The following is a 20,956-nucleotide window of genomic DNA, read 5'->3' on the forward strand; positions in this document are numbered from 1 at the left end:
ACATCACAAGCTGACATCACATACTTCCTTGGAGGGCTCCTCTCACTTCTTTCTATTATTATTTTAATTTGCCTTGTGACCTTGTAGCTCAACTGGCAGAATTCAAGGGTGCTTCAGAATTGAAGCTTCGTCTGTCACCCAAGATTCTCAGTGACGAGGTGTGACCCTGGAGAGTTGTGAAAACCTCCGTGTTTACCCAAGGAGGACTTCATCTACAAGAGCAGCCCTTGCAGTGATGTGAACAGGGACACAATCCTCATAAAAGTGAAGATTAAGCAAACACAAAGCATGGAAAAACCACAGCCACACAGCAGAACCACAGTTGTGCAACCAGAGAGCCAAAGCAGCTAAGGGGACAGCCTGCATTCTGCTAAGCCAGCATTATGAAGGTGGTGGTATGTCAGCTTGACCAGAGGCTGCCCTAAGCATAAGAGTTCTTACACAACATTTCATAGAAAAACCACCACGCTGAGCAGGGACAGACATTTCATAAGTCACAATCCCAGTCCCAATCCAGAGAGGATGGAGGCTGTGGGGTGTCTGCTTCACAGGAATAACTGTGCTCCTCATGCATCACTCTGGGGAGAAGCCAGGGCTTGGAGAAAACAGCAGCAGAGGTGTCTCACTGCCGGGGCCAGGCTGCAGGGGCCAGCGAGAGGGGACAAGCCTGGAGCCAACGGTACATACACCATCCCAGATACACCAACATAAGGAACCAGGTCCAGCACCCATTTGAGAGGGTTAAGGGGCTCCCAGTCAGCAGCAGCAGGAAATGAGGAGAGAGACAGGGCTACATCACCAAAGGGTCCAGCCAGCCAGGAAACAAGATACTGACAGCATAAGTCCAAGGTCTGTGCTAGAGACAAGGCCAGAGCCAGGACACAAAACCAGCACTCTTACAACACATCTAGAGGCTCAAGCCCGAGTTTAAATGGGGCTTCTGGGCTTTGGGCAAAGGGTGGGGGCGTGTGGGGGTGTGTCCATCCACAGGTAAGGCTGGTCAGGGTGATTAAGGCCAATTAGTGCCCTCAAGGCCTGCCATCTGATGGATCCTGTGGGGCTGTGAAGGCCCTGGGTGAGCCTGCATGGACTTCCAGTGACTCCTTGTTCTTGTAACAGGAGAGTCTCTTTGTAGGTACTCCATCTTGAGGTCAATTAAAGCAACTGTCTGACAAAGTGATGGAGAGGGTTTGCACTGATGTGAGGTTGGAAACCAAAGATGTAGGACAGGAAGGGGCACACCATAACCATGGGCCCCCATCTCCTGTGGGTTGGGGGGAAACCTCGAGGTAGAAGCACGTCTTGCACACGAGGTGCAGAAGTCACACCTTGGCCCACCTCAGCATGACAGACTTGGCATTAGTTATCACCTGGGCCAAATTCTACACCTGAGGCAGCCCATGAACCTCCAGGAAGAGCACAGGAAGGTGCATGGTTGGACAATCTTTGCACAAGGTCTTCCCTGCACTGTCAGACATAGAGAAGCCAGGGAGCAGCAGCAAAGCCAGAAAGCGTGTGCCACCAGCCAGCCGAGGGACTGGGTGTCCAAAAGCTCCCTCAGTGCTCCGGAGCTGCAGCCCCGAACAGCCCCAGCCCCAAATGGCCCCCCGCCAGCGCCTGCATGTCGGAAATGATTCATCACTGTCCGGGCTGACTTGTTTACACAGCCTCCCCCTCCCTCTCCCACCCTCTCCCCATAACAGCGAGGAGAAAAAAAAGTGTTTTTCTTTCCACATAACTTCTTATACCCCAAATGACCTTTCTAGCCTGATGATTAATCTGGAAAAAATTTTCACAGACTTCACCATCTTCCCAGCATGCCAGTGGTGCTGGAGCATGGGGCAAGGTGGCTGCACAGCACGGGGCTGGGACACGGCCAGGATGAGGGCTCCTGGATGCAGGGGAGATGCTCATTCCTCACCCTCTTGTTCTTTTCAGCTCCCCACTCCAGGCAAGTCCCTGGGCACTGACTCTGTATTGCATTGCCATTCCCACCTCCCCTCTCCAACACTAAAGAGGAGCACAGAAGGGCAGCCCAAGCCCTAGATGGGGTGGTAGAGGTCCTAGCTCAGCCCTTGGCTGCTTGCCCCCTTACAGAACAGACTTGGAGCATAACATTTGTTTTCTGTGAGTTGTTGTTTGGTTGTAAACCCGGCTGATTTCTCAGTATTGCCTTGGCAGGATAGGAAATGTGACTGCCCGTGAGAAAATATATTCCCTGCAAATTTTTGGCAAGACCAAAGCCCTTAAACAGTCAAAAGGTGGAGCAATAGCCCAGCTGCACCAGCTCTGCTGTCTATCAGCGATGCTGGGATTCCCCCCCATGGTGCTTAATCATACACATTCATCTCCATACCTCTGCAGGGACCAGGCTTGGTCACCCAGACCTGGAATTAATCCCCTGAGGACAAGAATTTTTAACATAAGGACTTTAATACTCCAAGAAAAGGTACAGAACATATATCATATGCACACACTCATATATACTTGATACACGAATGAATCAACACTTGCCGCACTCTACAGCAAATGACATTTAAGCCCCAGGAGCTGGAGACACCCATAGGCTCTGTCCTTCCGCACCAGCATTCACCTCCCAGACTGCCCCTTGCACAGCATAAAGCAAGGGGGAACAGCGGGGTCCCCGCTGCCCTGGGTTTTAGCTGTCCCCCATGAGGAGTGCCAGAGCCCCACCTGCTAACAGCCTGGGAACAGGAGAGGGGAGCAAGGCGAGCACAAGGACAGAGTCAGGCTGGAAGAGCAGCTCCTCCTGACGAGTGCCAGTGTGCCCATCACAGCTGGAAGATGGTGGGAGCTGGCCATGGAGCTGAAAACAGCGTCCTTACAAATAGCGTGGTGGGACTCAAAGTGGTCAGATTTGCCTGGTGCACATTTATCTCCCCAGCATTACTCCAAGCCAAGGCTTCACCCATAGCCAGACAAGTGTCCACTCCATTTCCCCTGTAATGCCTGTAGAGCAACCCAGCTCCCATGGATATGCACAAGCCATCCAAGACCAGCTAGAAAATAGACAAGGCACAGTGGTTTCCAATGTTCCCAGGAAGGTCTCGACTCCGCAGTGCTTCAGTAGAGACAAAAACAAGACATTACATACATTCAAATGGCTACAAAAGTTTACTACAAAAATAACATTTCTAGTGTTTCAAATAGAAACAATACCACAGTATGCTGCCTCACGAACTGCGAGGTCATGAACCCCAGCCAGGAACAAGTGGGGCGGATGGGGAGGTGGCACTTACCACTCCCAGTTTACTCTCCCGGTAAGTTAACCCCAGACAGAGTTACACAGCTGCTCTGCACAGGAGTGCTGCTGCACAAGAAGGGGTTTCACCCTAAATTCCTAATTACAATTAATCTGATGGCATTCTGTACTTGCAAAACGTGAGAAGAATCCCTGGCTCCCCTCTCTCAAGTCAACAAAAAGGAGGGAAGATGGCAGAAAACAAACACCATCACAGTCCATCCTCTCCACCTCCAGGGCTGGATGGATGCCCTGAAGGTGTGATCTGATGGATCTAATAGGCCACCTTCCTGTAGCTCTGCTTTACAGCTGGCCAGTCATTTTTGCTTTCATTATCTTGCTTATGATGTGGGTTTTCTCTTTTTTCTACATGCATATTTTTACTCCAGGATCTGATCCACTGAGGTTATTTAGAGAAGGATCCGACCCTTGACATGTATCTCTATCTACAAAGCATCATATAGTGAAGTGCATCATTTGCTGCATGCCCCAGCAAAATTCATACTGGAAGCAATGTTCAGTAAGGGCTTTCAGGAATTGGCCACAGAAAAAATATAAAGTTTACATACAGCAGTGTCTAGATGTATAAAAATAAAAACCAGTTTGGATTAAAAAAATGCCTGGTACTGCTATGGTGCTTTAACAGCCTGGTGATCACTGCTATACAACAAAAGAAAAGCTAAAATGCGGCTGAAGTGTAGGACCGTGAACAGGGATTTTGTGCTTTTTCGTGGATCAACAAATGTGCTTATTTCTCGAGAGAATATGGAACCAGAAGGAGGTTATGTCTGCTGTGGTGGAGTGATTCCTGTATGACTAAACCCAGAACTGCATTTAACTCCTCCAAGAGAGTATCTCCTCAGTTTTGTGCATGTAGACAACAGCAAAAACCCTCCAATTTGTCACAGGAAAAGCAAAACTGTAGGGTGATGTCTCGATTTCTCCCATTTGCAAAGGCTCATCCAGATTATCTTGTCCTGGTGTTGGATGCAGCCAGACACGGGGTGCATCAGCTGGCAGAAGGGTTTTATTGTGATTGATTTGCCAAGAACCAGGGTCTCAGACTAAATCTGCTAGAAGAAGTACCCATAGCTGTTGGCCTAATTTCAAGGAGATTGTGGGTTGCCATCTCCTCTGAACATGAGATAGTAGCACTGACCTTCAGTCCCCCAATCAGACATAGTTTTTGTCATCTCTGTCTGAAAAGCCAGACTACGCCTCGTGTCTCCAGCGAGAGTAAGTGGGGTACTCAATCAGCCCAAGGAGAGCCAGCACCCAGCTGACCACCAGCATTGGTCTTGGTCTGACAGACCAGCAACCTGAAGTGCAAAGAATGAAGCAGCAGAGTTTAAGTGCAAATTGTGTGGGTTTGGTGTTAAGATTGCTCAAGGCGGCTGAGCCCAAGTCCAGCAGCATGGGTGAGTGGGTGGCTTCTCAGCTGGGCCATGATGAAACACAGAAAAATTCCCAAGAGTAGTTTGGAAATTCACTTCTGCCCACCACCTGGCAAAGAGCCACCAAGCAGATCCAGAACAGCAACAGCCTTTGTACAGCCTTTGTACGTAACAGTGCAGGAAGATAAAAGCATCTCATTGATATCCAAAATGCCGTCATTGGTCAATGACGAATTAGATATATTTTTGAATATTCTGCTCTTAAAAAAAATCAGTTTTCTCTGGTATTTTTATTTCCTGCCTTGCTTCCTACTGGTCACCAGTTCAGCATAAACTTAGCTTTCCTGCAGCAACACACATATAGTTTAGGCCAAAAATGTCCATTCCATAAAGCATTCAGATTACTTCCATTAGATAGACATTGTTTTGGTGTCCCTTCTTCTGGTAGAGCAAGCCCTCTACCATTTCTCTTGACATTTCTTCTGGTTTGACTCCAAATTTTAAATATAGCCATGCGGCAGTAACACTGCAAGCCATCAGACCACCTACCACAGAAACTGAGATAACAAAGTGCGTTGTTGATCTCGACATGCTGGGAAGAGGCAGATCATTTGGTCCTTCCGTAGTCATCTGCACTCTGGCTTGGCCTGAGAAGGCCTGACTAGTAAAAATTAATGTATCCGAAGACTCTTGCTTTCCTACAGACGATGAATAATCAGATGTTCTAGTACCAAAAGCATCTGCAAAGGAACTGACAAACTTGTTGGTATGGACAAAAGGACCTTTGTCTATGGCAGTTGTGGAGTTTAGCGCAGAAACTGAAGTAGTTGCTGGTGGAACTGGTGTGGCTGGGGCTGTGGTGATCCCTGTGCTGTCCGGGATGGAGGGGAGATCCGAACTAAGGCTGCTAGAAGCACTGTCTGGTGCTTTGGCTCTTGCGCTTGTAGGGTCTAGAGATTCATTTATATAAAGTACAGGATGGTCTGATCCTTTAGTAATGGCCATGGGGTCTGAATTTGAGCTAGAAGTCGTGTCTTGAACATCAACCATAGCATTTACAGTATGTCCTACAGGTTCTGTAGATCCTACGGTGCTGTCAAAGCCACGCACAAGAGCTGTGGGATATGGGGTGGGCTGGCTGGAAACCATGCCTGCTGAAAAAGTTGTTGAAGGTGCAGGAGATTTTAAGGAATTTCTGTTTGCTTCTGGAGTGACTTCAGAGTGGGCAGCAACTTCCCATGTCATGGGGGACACTCCTGCAGGGACCTGGGTGGTGTCCTGCATGGCTGGTGAGGACTTGCTGGACACCTCCATCCTGGCAGCAGAAACATGTATTCTCTCCAAAACTGTTGTGCCAGTTCCCTGGAAGAAATTAGTTGGAGTAGTGGCTTGAGATGGAGCTGTTACTGTAAGACCAATGTGTTTCTGAAAAACACCAGGCTCTTCCGGTGCCACTGCTGAGGTGGCATCACGTGGAAGTGGGGAGGCTGCAGCCGCCTTCTGGTCCAGTTTCTCTATAATCTTATTCACCCACTCTGCCTCTGGATCTGCACAAATCTCCCTGGACTTCAGAGTAATAAATCTAAAAATAAAAAAGGGATCACTTACTGGATGAAGAAAACACTGCTTTAGATGATCAGTGTAAAGGGGAAGGCGTGCAGACAGCATCACTGACCCTCTCAAGCCCATAGTAAACACCACCAGGCTGGATGGATTATTTGTTTTGGGAAGGGCAGGTGCCTCTGAGATCTGATTTAGTGAGGAGCAGCTGAATGTGACGCATGAGTGAAGGGGTTTCCCCTAAGAGGTTTTCTCTTTTGAAAACATTGCCCTACTGTTTGGACACAGTGTTTGCCTCCAGCGCGCAGAGCAGGAAGCTCTGCAGGCACCCCCTGCCTGGGGCAAGCACACATGAAGCCGAAACCCTCTGATTTACCGAGATGAGACTTTCCAAGGTCAGCCCAGCAGGTTCACTTGGGGCAACCTTCTGGGCTGCAACAAAGTGGTCTTGATGGTGCCTCATCATTAGGGTAAGTTGAAAACAGTTATCCTGACGAAAAAACGTAGCTTTTCTCATCTCCAGACAGGCTCTCAAGGCTGAAACTGTCTCCAGAGAAAAGACCTGTTTTCACAGAAACATACAAGCTCTTGCCTTGCTTCCACTGCCCCATTCTGCCAACAAGTTGGTCCATCAGTCCCTTTCCCCATCTTTTGCCCCTGTCTCACTCTGTTCATGAGCCCCTGATCTCTCTCGGAGACTGTTGGTCTTTAAACAAGGAAAAAACCCCACCCACCCTTCAAGTAAATAAATACTAGCGTTTGCTCTGTTTGCACACTGCTCCTTGCTCCAAAGCATTTGTGAACAGGCCAAAGATTAAAGGTTGTTGGAGGGAGCACGGCAAGGGAGGCAGGCGGCAGGGCAGCGCTTACATGACAGCTTGCTTGCGGCAGCTGGGTTCCGTCCTGCGGTAGCTCCTTACCAGCTTCTCCACCCTCTGAGACGCAAAATGGTTGCACTCTGTTGAACACTTGAGAGGTGCTTTGGGTTGCCCTGAAATAAAGTTTTCAACATATTAAACACTGGCATTTTATTAGCTACTATAAAAAATGGCAGTTTCGTTTTTGCCTTCTCTGGAGCGGAGTCCAAATCTTGCCATGGAAGTTTCCAATCCCTCAGTGAGATCAAGACCTATGAGCTCAAGCTCAAATGAGATGAAGACATACCCTGTCAGGGTCAGGATTGTTTGTACCACCCAGATAAGATGGTGATAAGATACCCAGAAGACCGCAAAAAAAGGACTGTGAAAATTGCAGGGCTCATGGGGCACTGTTGCAGCTTGCCTTATAGGATGTGCAAGTGCTGGCTGGAGGTCCTTTGTGCAAGCACATGGACCTGCAGGTCCTCTCCCCTTTGGGTCACAAGAAAGCTTCTTCTCAGCACAGTGCCCAAAAGACACATTTCTTCATTCCCAAAAGACCTGCTGCAATCATCACCAAAAGGCTCTCGGTGCAGGGGGCAGGATGCTTGTCCTCTCCTTATCTGGATTAGTCCTATCTCTTCCTCCTGTGGGAAGGCGAGCATCCTGCCTCTCTGTTTGCTGGTCTGCAGTCCCCAAATGCCACTAGAACTCAGAGGAAGGGTGCAGAAAAAGAACCTTTTGGAGAATAACACATTGCTTCGGTACATACCTCAGCAGCCCAACTTCACAGCACAGTTTCTCACCAAACATCTATTTTCCACCTCCACCAGAAAACACGGGTTTCATTTTGAAACGTGCAAAAATAAAACCCTGCTTGACCCCTTCAAGGGGCAAAGCCAGTTACAGCACTGTGGGCCTGTCATTCCTGCACCTACCCCCAGCCTCCAACAACAGGCGTTTGCCAAGTGAGAGGAGATTGTGCAACACAGCCTGGCAAGTTGTTTCTGACAATCGAAGGGGCAAGACTTAGAAAAACAAGCCATGATTTATCTGAGGCCCCCTGTGAGGAAAGCAGATCGAATCTGGCTTAGATCAGGCAGCCTCTACAAAACATTGTCTCAGATTCCCAAATGAATTTTGAGAATTTGATGCAGTTCAGTTGGAAATGATCCAGCCACTGGCTGCAGAAGCACCATCTTTTGATCAAGTTTCTGGGAAAACCCATTGTTGCAAAGAAGTCCCAAGCAAACACTCCTGTGGCCCCTCTACAGAAGCACATTTCAACCTTCAGGTCTCTGTAACGTCAAAGCAAAGCTCTTTGTTCACACAGGAATGTCCTCCGTGGCACTTTAAGGTCAAAAATACCTGCTCAAGGGCAACCTACTTTCCAATTAACTATCATTAGCCAAAGGACATACTCCTGGTGCCCTCCACTTCCAGCAGCACTGTTCCACAAAACAGGCCCAGCAACAAGAGGCCCATATCCGTCCTTGTGGACAGTCGGGGAGGTGTGTGGCAGTGAGTGCTCAGGTACTGCTCCCAAAGGTCCTGCTCATCACTGGTAACTGATTTTCCAGTTATTGGCACCAATGCAAATGGTTTGTGATTAGCTGAACTGCTGGTGGGTTTTTCCCAGTGTGGAGGAGATTGGAAAGCCCCTCCCTAGGAGAGAGCAGTGTCACAGGGAACATGAAGCCAGCCCTGGTGGTCCCACTCCTCCTGGGGCACACAACCCCGCCCCTCTGAGCTGCATCTGAGCCTTTGCCAAAGGGACCTCAGGGACACGTGGGATCTGGGAGTTTATCCACCCAGGACCACTGCTCCTTGGAGGCACTGCCCTTTGGTGTCTCAAGAGACCCTGTCCAGGGAGCACCACCAGCCTTTCTTGCTGCAGACCCAGCCTGATTTCATCACTTTAGAGGAGATGGATGCTTGGCCACAGGCAAGCAGAGCTAGGCAGCGGGTTCCCAGGGCAGGGTAAGGTGCCCAGCACCCCCACGGCTCACATTACTCAAGCCAGCCCTGGAGAACCTGCCCAGCAGTGTGAGGAGAACTCCATCCCCAGCTGCCCTTCTTGCTGTCCTCACTTCTCCTGTCTGGTGGCAGCACGGCATAGATCTCGAGGGCTCTTTGTCCCTCTCCCTTCCCATGGTAGGAAGAGATCATCCCTTTGTCCTGGGCAAAGTCCAGCTTTCCCTGTGCTGCTGAGAAGCTGGCTGCCAGACTGACAACACATCCTTCTTAATGGCTGCCTTGGGCAGCAATCACTGATCTGTGCTACAGGCATCTCAAACCGAGACCAGCCCAGGTAGAGTGCGCTCACCTCCTCCTGGTCCCCAGCCCTACTCAGCACCACCCTGGAGAACGCAGAGATCTTTATCCAGTAAACAGGAGAGTGTTTCCCACCTGTGCACACACACATGTTCAGGCTGCACACATGCATGCCCTGGACTCAGAATCCCAGAATCATTCAGGCAGGAAAAGACCCTTGGGATCATCGAGACCAACCATCAGCCCAGCTCTACAAAGTTCTCCCCTCACAGAGATGGGAACACTAGCATCCTCAGGATAGGGACCCTATCCAGACAGACATCTACCCTTGGACAGGCTGCCTCCTGCCCCCATGGCATGTCCCTAGGGGACATGAAAAAAGAGAAGTGCATTATGCTTCTTTTCTAATATGGATCATCAGAAAGTCTCTCCAACACTCTCTCCATCTACCCTCCAGAGTGACAAAAGCTATCACGAGGCTTCTTAGACTTCCCTGCTGCCAGGATTGCTGCCGTAGGCTCCCACCACCCCTTCCCAAACCCAGCCTGAGCCTGCTACGAGACCTCCCATAGCCCACACAGGTCCCTTGATGATGTCCATAGCCTGATCCAGTGCCACCTTCCCTTCACGCACACTTCACCAGCCCCTGTGAACCTGACTGCTCCCCCGGGGAGCCCAGGGGATGGCAAGCAGAGCTGTGGCTCACCTCCAGCCAGCGTTGCCAGGCACAAGACCATCAGCACAAACAGGACCCGGAGAGAAACAGCGTTCATGTTCCCGTGGTCGGCTGCAGGAGGGGCAGGCAGGGAAGGCTTACAGGCAGTATTTCCCCCCTCCTGACTGCTTATTGCATCCTCCGGAGCAACACAGCTGCTGCAGCTCATTCCAGGATTATGAAGCCTGGAGACGGGGTTTCAGCTGTTTATTCAGCTCCCCTACATGTCTCAGGGTGACGACAGGAGGCGGAGAAAAGAGTGGGACTGGGAAGGGAATGACGCCTGCTCCTGGAATTCCCCAGCTGCACTTACATCATCCCTTCTTAGGGCACACAGCAGTCCAGCCTCCCTGGCAACTTATTCAGGCAGGAACTTTCAGGAGTCAGCTCTCCTCTCCCATTGATGTGTCTCTTGGCCAGACAGCCTGTACTACTGTCCTTAGGCTCCCAGAGCTCTCCCCACCTCTGACTCGCAGCTCCCAGATGCACATTAAGCTCATTATTTACCCCAAATGCAAAAGTAATTATTTCCTTCCTTTTTTGGCGGCCATCTTATAATAGCCACATGGTCATTAGGCCAAAAGAGGCTAATCAGGATGACAAATTCATCAGCTAGACTGGTGAGCTCGTGCCAGGCTGCATCACCAAAGTGAGGGGTGAGCAGGGACCCAGTGGCCTCCCCAAGCAGGTCCCTGTTCCCTGGGCATGCTGTCTGCTTGTTACTACAGCCCTGGCTTTCAATATACGGCAGGGTCTCTGCCATCGGGGTCTTGCTGGGACTGAGAGCAGGAGTATGAGGCCCCCAGATCTGCAAGCACCCAGGCTGGGGCCTTCCCAGCACCAGCTCGAAGCCAGGTCTGAAGGAGATGTACCAACACAGCAGTCACATCCTGCAACTTTACTTTCTGTTTCAGATCCCACTGGAATTTTGCCCTGCCAACTGCCTCAACTGTAGGATGAAGATAAGATCAAGACAAAAAAAAATGAGAGACAGCCCCTGGAATTTTTTTCCCCTGTTTCCTCAGGGTTGGTGGAAACCTGGCTTCTCCATGCTGTGGGAAATTCCAACACTGCCAGTTAGGATTTGATTCCTAAAGAGTGAAAACCCCTAGATTTCCACATGATACATTTTTAAAACATTGGGTGAAACCCCCAGGCTGTAACTTCAGCCTTTTTTTATATTTAATAGAAGTAAAAGCCATTTCAAGGAAATAAAATAAAAATTAATAGTCTGTTTGATCCAGACAGAACAAAACATGCTGCATGTGTTGGGATGTTTTCTGGCTCCTTCCCCAAATGGTGTTTTCTCAGGTTGGGCAGAGCCTTACAGGAAACTTTTATTGCAGGAACTGCCATTGCTCAAGACTGTCAGGTACCTTGGCTGCTGGAGGCAACGGCACAGACCAGAGGTGCTCACATCTCACCTGAAGAAACTTCGGCTTCTTCTGCAAAAAGTTTACTGCCAGTTTCAGATAAAAGATTGAGGAAAGGATCCAGCATGCACATAAAATGGGGTGGTGAGTGCTCTGTTTGCCGAAGGCACGACTTGCCGCAGGCATTGTTGTTTCAAGGCACAAACAGCTCTTTGGCAGGGTAACACAGCTGCTTTTCCTGAGCAGGTGGGGCTGGTGGTGTTTCACCTGGCAGGTGACTCCTCCAGGACACCCTCAGAGACCTCCCTTTGCTCCCAGTGAGCTCGGCAGCTGGATTTGGAGGCATTGGGCTTGGCCTGTAGATTAAATTGTGATGTAGATGAGGACAGGCACAAGAGGACACTGGCAATCCCAGTCCATACACACAAATCACAGCACCCAAGCAATGGAGTATGCAACCCTCCAAATCTGGGACTACCGTATTGCAAGGAAACAAAGAGCAGAAAAAACGAGTAACTGGGAACCAGAGAACACAGACTGTGCTAAGAAAATGCATGAAAATGAAACCAAGCAGACCAATGCTGAGGAGAAAGAAAGCTCACCATGAACATCCAGTAAAGGCCACAGGCTGGGGCAGCTCACCACAGCCCTTCCCCATTCTTCCTTAGGAGGACTGGAAGGAAACTTCTTGAGGTTACCCTTAGCACCTGAAGGCTGTCTGAAGTGGTGGTACAGCACCAAAGAAAAGCAGTAGATACTAGGAAGAGGTTGGTTTTTTCCCCCCATGTAACTTGAACTGTAGTATGAATGAGGAAGGGGCTTGGGCTGACCTAAAACCGGACAAGGAAAACCATGAGCAAACATAGGTGTGTGTGCCCACTGCCGAGTGTGGGCAGAGGGACCATGCACGGGGGCTGGCACTGTCACTCTGGGCCATCGAACACAGAGCCAGGTTTGATCCTCAGCACTCACAGAAGGACTCGATGGCTCATGCCTGACACTTCAGTGTCAAAGCTGGCTCTGGGCTCTCCAACTTTTGTTCCTGCTCTGCTCTAAGGACAGTTTCATACCAGGATGGATGTCCTGCTACTTAAACACTGGCTCTGCTGTGGAGAAAGGGAGAACAAGGTCTGGTATGGATTGGATGTTGGTGATGGCTCCAGGTGTGCTCAGAAGCCTGATCTGATGCCACACCCCTAACCTTTGGTTGCTCACGGGTAACCATTAGCCAGGAGCTTGGTCTGTTGCTCCAAAACACAGATACCATGGGCCAAAGGGCCAGATTCTGTCTTTGCCATGAGAGATATAAAAGCAGCTCCAACATTTCACACCCATGGCAGCTTTGCCAGGGCTGTGCACAGGCAGGTGCTTGAGCTGTGCACAAGGTCACGGTCCTCACACGTGAAGGGAACATATGACTAATGCTGGGGGAAGAAGTAATTCAAAATCTAATTGTCCATGCAAAAGCAGTATGCAAAACAACATGCAAAGACAACAAGGGCTGATACCTAAACAAACAGGAAATGGCACCAGAACATGGCTGGTCTCCTTCAGGGGATTTCCACAGTAATTTGTGTCCCTTGGGTCCTCATGCATGAAGGATTATGAATTGTTTGTTGCAGTAGGTTTGTCTTCCTGGAAATCAGGTGCTGACTGAAGAAAAAGGAAAAGTCAGTGAGACCTAGGAGGCTGTATGTCCCCTGGAAGAGATGACAGAGGTGATCAGATGAGAGTGCTGATGATTTCCACTGCATGGTCTGTTCGGGAGCTCCCAAGACCTCAGGAGGTGGTCCTCCTGGAGCAGGGAAGCCCAGCACCCCTGGGAGCAGGTATCAACAGCATCCTTTGCTGTCCATGATGTTGTCCATGATCTCTGTCCCAGAGGCTTGCTGGAAAGAAGCAGCAGGAACAGTTAGCTTTTGGGAAGACCCAGCCCATCTTGACACTGCAAAGGAGGCAGGCTGAGCCAAGACTCCAGCTCTGACATATGATGAGATTCCCTTTCCCCTGCTAATGCTCCCAGCTCCTTGCACTACACCCACCTCCCCTCAGCGGGGTTGGCAGCTCAGCCACAGTTCTGATACAATTCCCCTTACTGCAGCCCAAGAGCATTAGACTCAAGGAAGCAAAAGAACCACCACTGCAGCAGAGCTTCCACACGCACCAGAACTGGGCTCCTCCAGTTTCCATGGAGGAGTACACACGCAAGCAAGGTCTGTGAACCAGGACAGGGGGACTGGTGGTGCCTGTACTGCAGATGAGGCCAGTGCATGCAGCTGGTCCCCAACATGTGGGACCAGAATCCCAGACTTCAATCTGGAGAAACTCCAATGGCTTTTCCAATGACATGGCCCTGGGTGGTGTGGCCCAGAGCAGTCCAGAACTGACCTAACAACCTCCTCTCTCCTGGCCAAGGCAACCAGTGCCAGACTCAGGAGATGGTTCCTTAGAGCCAAAGGTAACCTCTTGCTTTGGAAATGCTCTCATCCTGTGCTTAACGTACAGCTCTTGAGCTGTTACTGTAATAAGGGAGAGAATTAAATGACAGGGGATCCAGAAAATCTGTTTGGCACTACATGACTTTGAATTTTCTCACATTAAAGCAAAAGGCAGGAAATGAGGAGCAGATGTCTGGGGCTGTCTGCAGCCAACATCTCCACTGGAGATGGAATGATTCCTGTCTGGGCAGTATTGACCAGTGCAGGGCTTGTGTTTTTAAGAAACTGCTTTACTTAGAAAATGTTTTCAAAAATATCAGAGAACATGACACAGGCTTTCACTTCTCTGAACACAATGGCTTCCTCCTTCCTTCTGAATAGGAACAAATTTGGGCTCCAGCACACAGTGCAAAACGCTGATGCTCTAATTTTTATACAGTGAGGCAGTCCACAGCTACCAGTGACCATCTCAAGCCAGTTAGGCTGCAGGACGTGGCTCTTTCTCCTGGTAGCACCACACCTGAGCTGCAAACTGGTGGCTGATCCCAGTGGGGCATTACATGGAAAGGCGCATACCTGCAGCAGGAGTCAGTGCCTCTCCTCGGCAGCCAGAACTGAGGACAACTCATTCTGTGACTGTCCCATGGAGTCTGCCACAGGCTGCTGCAATAAAAATTTAAATCGGTCGAAACTATTGCATGCAAAGAAACAAACACAATGCTGTTTAGTCCACAACACAGTTAAGCTTTTCTTAAACAGAGAGGAGTCATTTGTCCCCCACAGAGCAAGGCAGCCACCGGGCGCAAGCTCTTCCCTAGGACAGGGGATGGAGGAGGCTCTTCTGGGGAGATGTGGCTGGATGGCACAGATAAAATCAAGGCAGCTTTTGAGATGAGGGGAAGGAGCGTGCTGGGACCCTGCCAGAATCGGCTTGCCTGAGCACATCAGGCCCCTGGATCCTGTGAAGTCCCTACGGAACTGGAAAGACGTCCTGATGTGGCAATCTTTCTGCATCGCTGCAGGCCCCCCAGGCAAGATTTCCATGGAGGTGCCAGATGATCCCTGAAAGAGCTGTCTCTCACCACTGCACTACAGGGAAGAGAGGGGAGAGCGGCAGCAGGGCTGGTCAGGATGGGCATGACAGAAACCTCAGTGCACTGCGGGGGACCACAGTTGCCACAGGAGCTGGTGCCAGGCTTTCCCTTGGTGTAGAGTGGCTGTGCTCTGCCTCACCCCAGGGTGGTTAAGGGGTGTCTCCCCTCCTTTGCTTCCTGGAAAAGGGTCCTACCAGGGCCACTGTGGGAACAGGCAGAAGGTGGGGAGCTCAAAGTGCCATTTCACCTCTGCCAGAGACCAGGGACAGTCTAGTGCCTGCTGCCCTGGCTGCAGGGCAGGATAAGGCATGTGCCTCTTCACAGCAGCCCTATTTGCTGCCCCATCCCTCTCTCCTGAAGCTGCAAGAGCAGAAAGTTCGTGTGCCAGCAACCCCCCTGTCTTGGGGGAGTCCTTCCTCTGGTGGGAATGGCCAGGTCCTAGCCACAGCCCTGTGCTCAGGTACTCAGGAGATTCCACGTGCTGCAGGCTCAGCCCTTCAGCCCTATCCCACAGCATGCATGGACCAGCACAATCATCACCTCTCCACACCCCCACTTCTCATTTCTCCATCCAACATGTTTGCACATGAATCCTGCTAGTCACCAAGAAAGAAGCTTACCAGAAGCAGGTCTGTTTATTGCCTTCTCAGAAAGGCTCACCTCTTCCTGTCTCCTCAGGGCAGGAGAAGGATGTGTGCCTTCCAACACTTTCTGTGGGATGAGTTTAACATGAGCTTATCGTTAAGCCGTGATGGTGCTTGAAGGAGAGATCCAGAAAACCCCTCTCCAGTGGCGCCGGTGGGGCTGATCCTTCAGAGCTGGTGGCACCTGCGGGCCAGCCCCAGAGGGCAAGAGTTCCATGAGACCTGTTGGACATGGCTGTGCTGGGGCCAATGGCACCACTTGGTCTGAGCTGAGCCCTCCCATCCCACAAACTTTCAAATCCCAGCCAGTGTCCTAGAGAAATGGGACATCACAACCCTCCAGACCAGAGCTGTCATACGAGCAGCTTATTATGGCAACCCTTGGCCACGGGCACGGGCCAAACTCCCTGACTGCCCAGGGACACATGAGCAGCAGCAAACAGCCTCAGGAACCTGCAAGGCTTCCAACAACAACAAGCCTTTACCTGAACTAGCACAATAAACAAGGGCTGAGCAGGGAAACAAACCCAGACACACATTTCTTTGCTCAAGCTCTTAACCCTTTTCAAGCTTTGCTGGCTCAGCTGAGGGACCAGGGAGTCACCAGAGCCCTTCCCTCTGCCACCCCGGCTTTTCTGTACCCCATGTTGCAGGAACAGGGTATCTCCTTCTCCTCTGCTTTTGCCCAGAGCCTCCACAATCCCTCTGGATTTCAGCTATAACTCCACTAGTGACTCACTCCTTCAGCAGCTTGATCCCAGGGAAACATGCTTTTGCCTTACCCAAACTTTTTTTCTAGGAGTATCACACCTGCCCCAGTATCTGGTGCAAGAGCTCCTTGGACTCCCAATTAGCTGTACTGGCTGTGGGGTGTATTTTTCAGGGTCACTGCAGCTGTCTCACCCCCTAAAAGAGCAGCAGGCTACAGGTGCTGGCCATTAGCATTTCAGTGTTGGCTTGGGATAGTTAAAAAAAAGGGTTTCTGGAGGTAAGGATAAGGGAGATCCCTGCGCCGGGCCATGATTCCTTGGATCAACTTGATGAGGCATGGGTAGAACTGAAGAAAGCAGAAATGAGGCGTGTCTGGGATTCAGGATGCTGTCTGGTGAACAAATACCCCCCAGGACAGACCCGATCTCAGACCAGGTCTTGGGATGGAAGACGGTCCTGATCACAGCTATGTGCCCAGCTGAAACAAACTGCCTGCTGCAGGACCTGATGGGCTGGTGCCCCTTCTCCCTGAGCCAGACCACAGTCCAGGGACCTCCCTGGGGGTGTCTCTCACATCCAGCCCCACCACCAGAGCACTGCAGGTTCTACCTCTTTGGGCCAGTAGTGTGGCAGCAGGACCCCCCCCCACCCCCCCACCCCCGAGGACCCCCAGAGCTGTGACTGAGGGGATGGGGGAGCACTGGTAAGTGCTTGAGCCAAGGCTCTGTCTGGGAGGGGCGCAGGGCAGTGGTGCAGCCGGCCCCCACCGACAGGCATCCGCTGAGAGGAAGGACCCCCCTCGGCAAGGAATGCGCCGCTTCCCCGGACACGCACCGGATGGCTGATAAAGAGCAAACCCACCCCAAGCGCCCCCAGCTCCTGGCCTGCCACCAAGGCCCCTAGCCAGCCCAAAGGTGACAGGAGCCACAAGGCTTTTCCTGCCCTTTGAAAGGGTCCCGCTTGCCCCAAGGGCCCCACACCAGGGCTGCTCCCGGGGAAGGCTCCTGTGGAGTTTCCTGAGGTGGATGGGGCTCTGTGCCATGCTGCAGCAGACAATGCCATCGTGCGGTGGTTATTACTTCCTTGGCTGAAGCATCCACGCTAAAAATTGCTGCTTCTGCCCTGGAGTTAATTAGCAAAGCCCGATGCCCTGCTCAGGTGGTTCTGTACCACGAGGAGATCTCCCAGCTGGGTGCTGGTAACCTGGAGTTGGTGGGGATGGATCGGGGCTCCCTGTGGGGCCTGGACACCTCCAGAGGCTGAGCTTCTCCCACGGGGAGGAGAGGGACCTTCTCCATGGAGGTGCCAGGCTCCTGTGGATCCCATGCGGGAGCTGGACCCACACACAGGGGAAACGTGGAGGACATGATTTCAGCGCTGCTGTGTCATTTCCTGCTCTTTGAGGTGCAGCATGTGAAAGCAGATAAACATCTCTGCCCTGAGGCCGTCCAGACTTTCACCACAAGACAATGGGCTGAGCAAAATGTTCAAAAAATAGCTTTCACTGATGGCTGTTTATGTCGGTCTGGATGTGATGTTTTGTGGTTTTTTCCCCCTTTCCATCCCCATTCACTTCTCCCTCATCTGGCTGCTCTGCTTGCTTTTGTAGTGACAGCTCATGCAAAGACAGCCACGAACAGCTCCTCCGAGCCATACCTATGGGCAGGCAGGGTAGGAGGCTGCAGGCAGGCGCAGTACAGATCTTCCTTCTAATTGCCAGCTGAAGTATTTAAAGAAAAAGCTATTTCTGAGGAAGGCTTAAATCAAGCCCTGGGGAGCACATGCTCAGCGGTCAGACCCGGGCCTTGGGTCACCCTCTAGGGCTCAGCAGTGGCTGAGGGGGTTTCAGCTGCAGCTGCTCTCGGTGGGACGTGCAACCTTGCAACACCCTCCTGTCCCGGCACGCTCCGGTCCCGTGCACCAGATGTCATGGCATGTTCTTCAGTCCCCTAGCAGGCCTCACTTCTCCAGAATATGTAATACCACATTTTGTATAAAAGCAATATTAAATATACTCCTGAAAAGCAGGAGGAGCTGCCAAAGAGGTGCTGAGAGGTTTTTTTGTAGACAAATTCAAGCGTTGACTTCTTTGCAACTGGCCCTCCTAGTGAAGAGATATCTTCCATCACACTCTCTGAGGGACAGTGATGGCTATTTCTGGTCCCTTTTTAAATATATAAATAAGCAGGTATCCAGTGTGAATGGTTCCAGTGTTTCCTCTCCTCACGCTTCCTGAGGCACCGCGATGGCGGCCCCGCCTGGGATGCTGACTCACACTTCCCACCATTGTGTGGTCTGGGCCCTGGCCCGTGCCAGTTCCCCTCTGGCCTCCAACTCTTGTCACCAGCCAGGGCCAAGGGCCAGGGCCCTTTCCCACCCCAATAGGACTTCCCCGGGTTGTTTCTGTTTCTGTTGAGGTGGAAGCGGACATGGTGATTCGTGGAAAAAAGACTCTACAACTTGAATAGAGTTACACAGCAGGTAAGTTTACTCCGGCACTGGGGTGAAAGGGGATCTCCCCACAAGGCTTGCACACCCATCGCACATTTTACCAGAAGCTCACAGAGTGTGGATATCAGTATTCATTGGGTTACATAACACACATATCCATATGCATGAGTGAGGCTGGGTTAGTTCTAGAGGCTGGTGTCAGCAGTTGTTCTTTGCACTGGCCTTTTGCCTCCTGGGGGGCATCTCTGGGGACTTCTGGGAGGAAGGCTCGTAGTCTTTCTCACCTTGTTTTTCCCTGGAGCTCGCTCAGATTCCTTTGGCCAGTTTCTTGAATAACAAGAGCATTTTTCAGCCAGTTTACTCCTTCTATCTTATCTATCTTAGAGAACCAATAGAACTTCTACCATCCCTATCTTTACTCATTACCAAGACTCCAACTAGTTAGAGCACACCTGTTCCCCAAGGACAAAACCATAATATTTTGCTGAACATTATAGTTCTTGGTAGATTTTCACAGTGAACTGCTTTGTTTTATGAACATAGCAGTCCTTGGTAAAATTCCACAGAATAGTCTGGGCAAGTAGGATTCTTAGCAGTATTTAAAAATACTATAAGTAATACCATAACTTGCTATAAGTAAGTAAATAAGTTGTTAAGCAGTTTTCTGTAAGTAAGTAAATAAGTCTCAAAACCAGTAATCATTTCTCTTTATCAGTGGCAGGTGAGCTCAACCTCCTGATTTAGCCGCTTGCTGTTTCCCTTGGGCATAGCCGTGGTGGTGGTGTCTGAGAAGCGGATTCATCGCCTGGTCTGCAGTAGGTCAATAATCACACACTCAGGAGAGACACTGAGACATTGCTTATTTATTTTAGGGTTGTGCAAGTCTAGGTGCTTGGTGGTTTCCCACAAATCAAGCCACATCAGCGGGATTTTTTGCACTGTATCTATACACAAAGCTTGCAGAGATTGTTGTTCTCCAAGTTCATCCTCTCTTTGGTTATTTGTTTAATATTCCTTAGAGAATGCAATAAATGTAAGCAAATGTAAAGCTACTATTTCTGTGTCTTTTGAGAATATCCAGAGTTGTGAGGCTCTCAACTCCTTGTCCTCATTATTGCTGCTATGTCTTGTTACCGTGGTTTTGAGACCACTGGTTTTGAGTCCAGCTGGGTGAGGTGCGCGCACCTCCCATGCCCTGAGCTTCTCTCCAATGCCTTGAGATTGTTTGTTTGTTTAAGGCAAAGGTACAACAAGTTTTATTGCCATGTCACAGATGTGTGGATGGATGGGACAGTAGGAAAAAATTGTTCCCAGCAAGAGTGGTCAGAGAGTGGAACAGGCTGCCCAGGGAGGGGTGGAGTCCCCATCCCTGGGTGTGTTTAAGGGCCGTTTGGATGAGCTGTGGGGGGATGTGGGGTAGGGGAGAACTTTGTAGAGTCGGGCTGAGGGTTGGACTCGATGATCCCGAGGGGCTTTTCCAACCTGAATGATTCTGGGATTCTGTAACACCAAGAGAAAGACATGAGAATCAGAAGAAACTCTTCCAGCTTGGGCCCTGGGCTGGTAGCCTGTGAACATTGCAGTGGATGAGCTGTTTAAGGACTTCACTAAGACAGCAGAGGAAACAACTTAAACCGCCTCCTGTGTCTGAGCACTACAAGCCCTTTTTACATTTAATATGTAAATTACAACAGTTAATTTACAATTACAATGCAATTAAAATACCGCTGACTATACTTCTACTGCTGTGTATGCTCACGGGTAGGGTCTGCACCTGGGCAAGGGCTTTTTTGAGCACTAGGGGTGATTTTTAGTATTAGACCGAGGGTAGTTCAGCGGCGAATCCACAGACCGCGGGCCTGCTTGCCAGGCTGGCGCTGCACCCTCTTCGGGGTCTAAATGGCCCTTGGCTATCAGCTTGTCCTGCTGACTCGGGTGGCCTTCGGCTTTGACAAAGAACATCTTTCTCGACCTCAGCATGATACTGCTGCGCTGCTCTAACAGTTTAACCTTAACAGTGGCTTCTCTCCCGCGGGGCCCGTGAGCCGGCCGGGGCAATGGCGGCGGGCTTATTATGCCTTTGAGAAGCCCTTTGCCCGCCGGGAGCCGGCCGCCGGGGCGCGGAGCGGGGGGAGCAGCGGGGGGAGCAGAGCGGCGCCCGTCGGGGGGAGCAGGCGGGGAGC

The 20,956-nt window shown here is 50.7% G+C and overlaps 2 protein-coding genes across 3 annotated transcripts in view; one reads left to right on the forward strand and one right to left on the reverse strand.

Moving 5' to 3' along the window:
- Nucleotides 1-2,430: 2,430 nt before the first annotated feature.
- Nucleotides 2,431-10,277, reverse strand: LOC113484471 (fractalkine-like). The gene is made up of 3 exons (XM_026856858.1): nucleotides 10,054-10,277; nucleotides 7,087-7,207; nucleotides 2,431-6,238 (listed from the first exon to the last, which is right to left on the reverse strand). The coding sequence occupies exons 1-3, from the start codon at nucleotides 10,229-10,231 to the stop codon at nucleotides 5,053-5,055; spliced, it is 1,485 nt and encodes a 494-aa protein (XP_026712659.1). The 5' UTR covers nucleotides 10,232-10,277; the 3' UTR covers nucleotides 2,431-5,052.
- The window catches only part of PLLP (plasmolipin), a 38,547-nt gene continuing 20,241 nt past the window's right edge, over nucleotides 2,651-20,956 (forward strand). For both annotated transcript variants that reach the window (XR_003399232.1, XM_026856860.1), the window contains exons 1-2: nucleotides 2,651-2,656; nucleotides 5,361-5,363. The gene's annotated coding sequence lies outside the window, so the exon portion shown is untranslated. The remainder of the gene's footprint in view (nucleotides 2,657-5,360; nucleotides 5,364-20,956) is intronic.

This window comes from Athene cunicularia (assembly GCF_003259725.1).
Source record: "Athene cunicularia isolate RWA chromosome 11 unlocalized genomic scaffold, athCun1 chr11_part1, whole genome shotgun sequence".
NCBI lineage: Eukaryota > Metazoa > Chordata > Aves > Strigiformes > Strigidae > Athene > Athene cunicularia.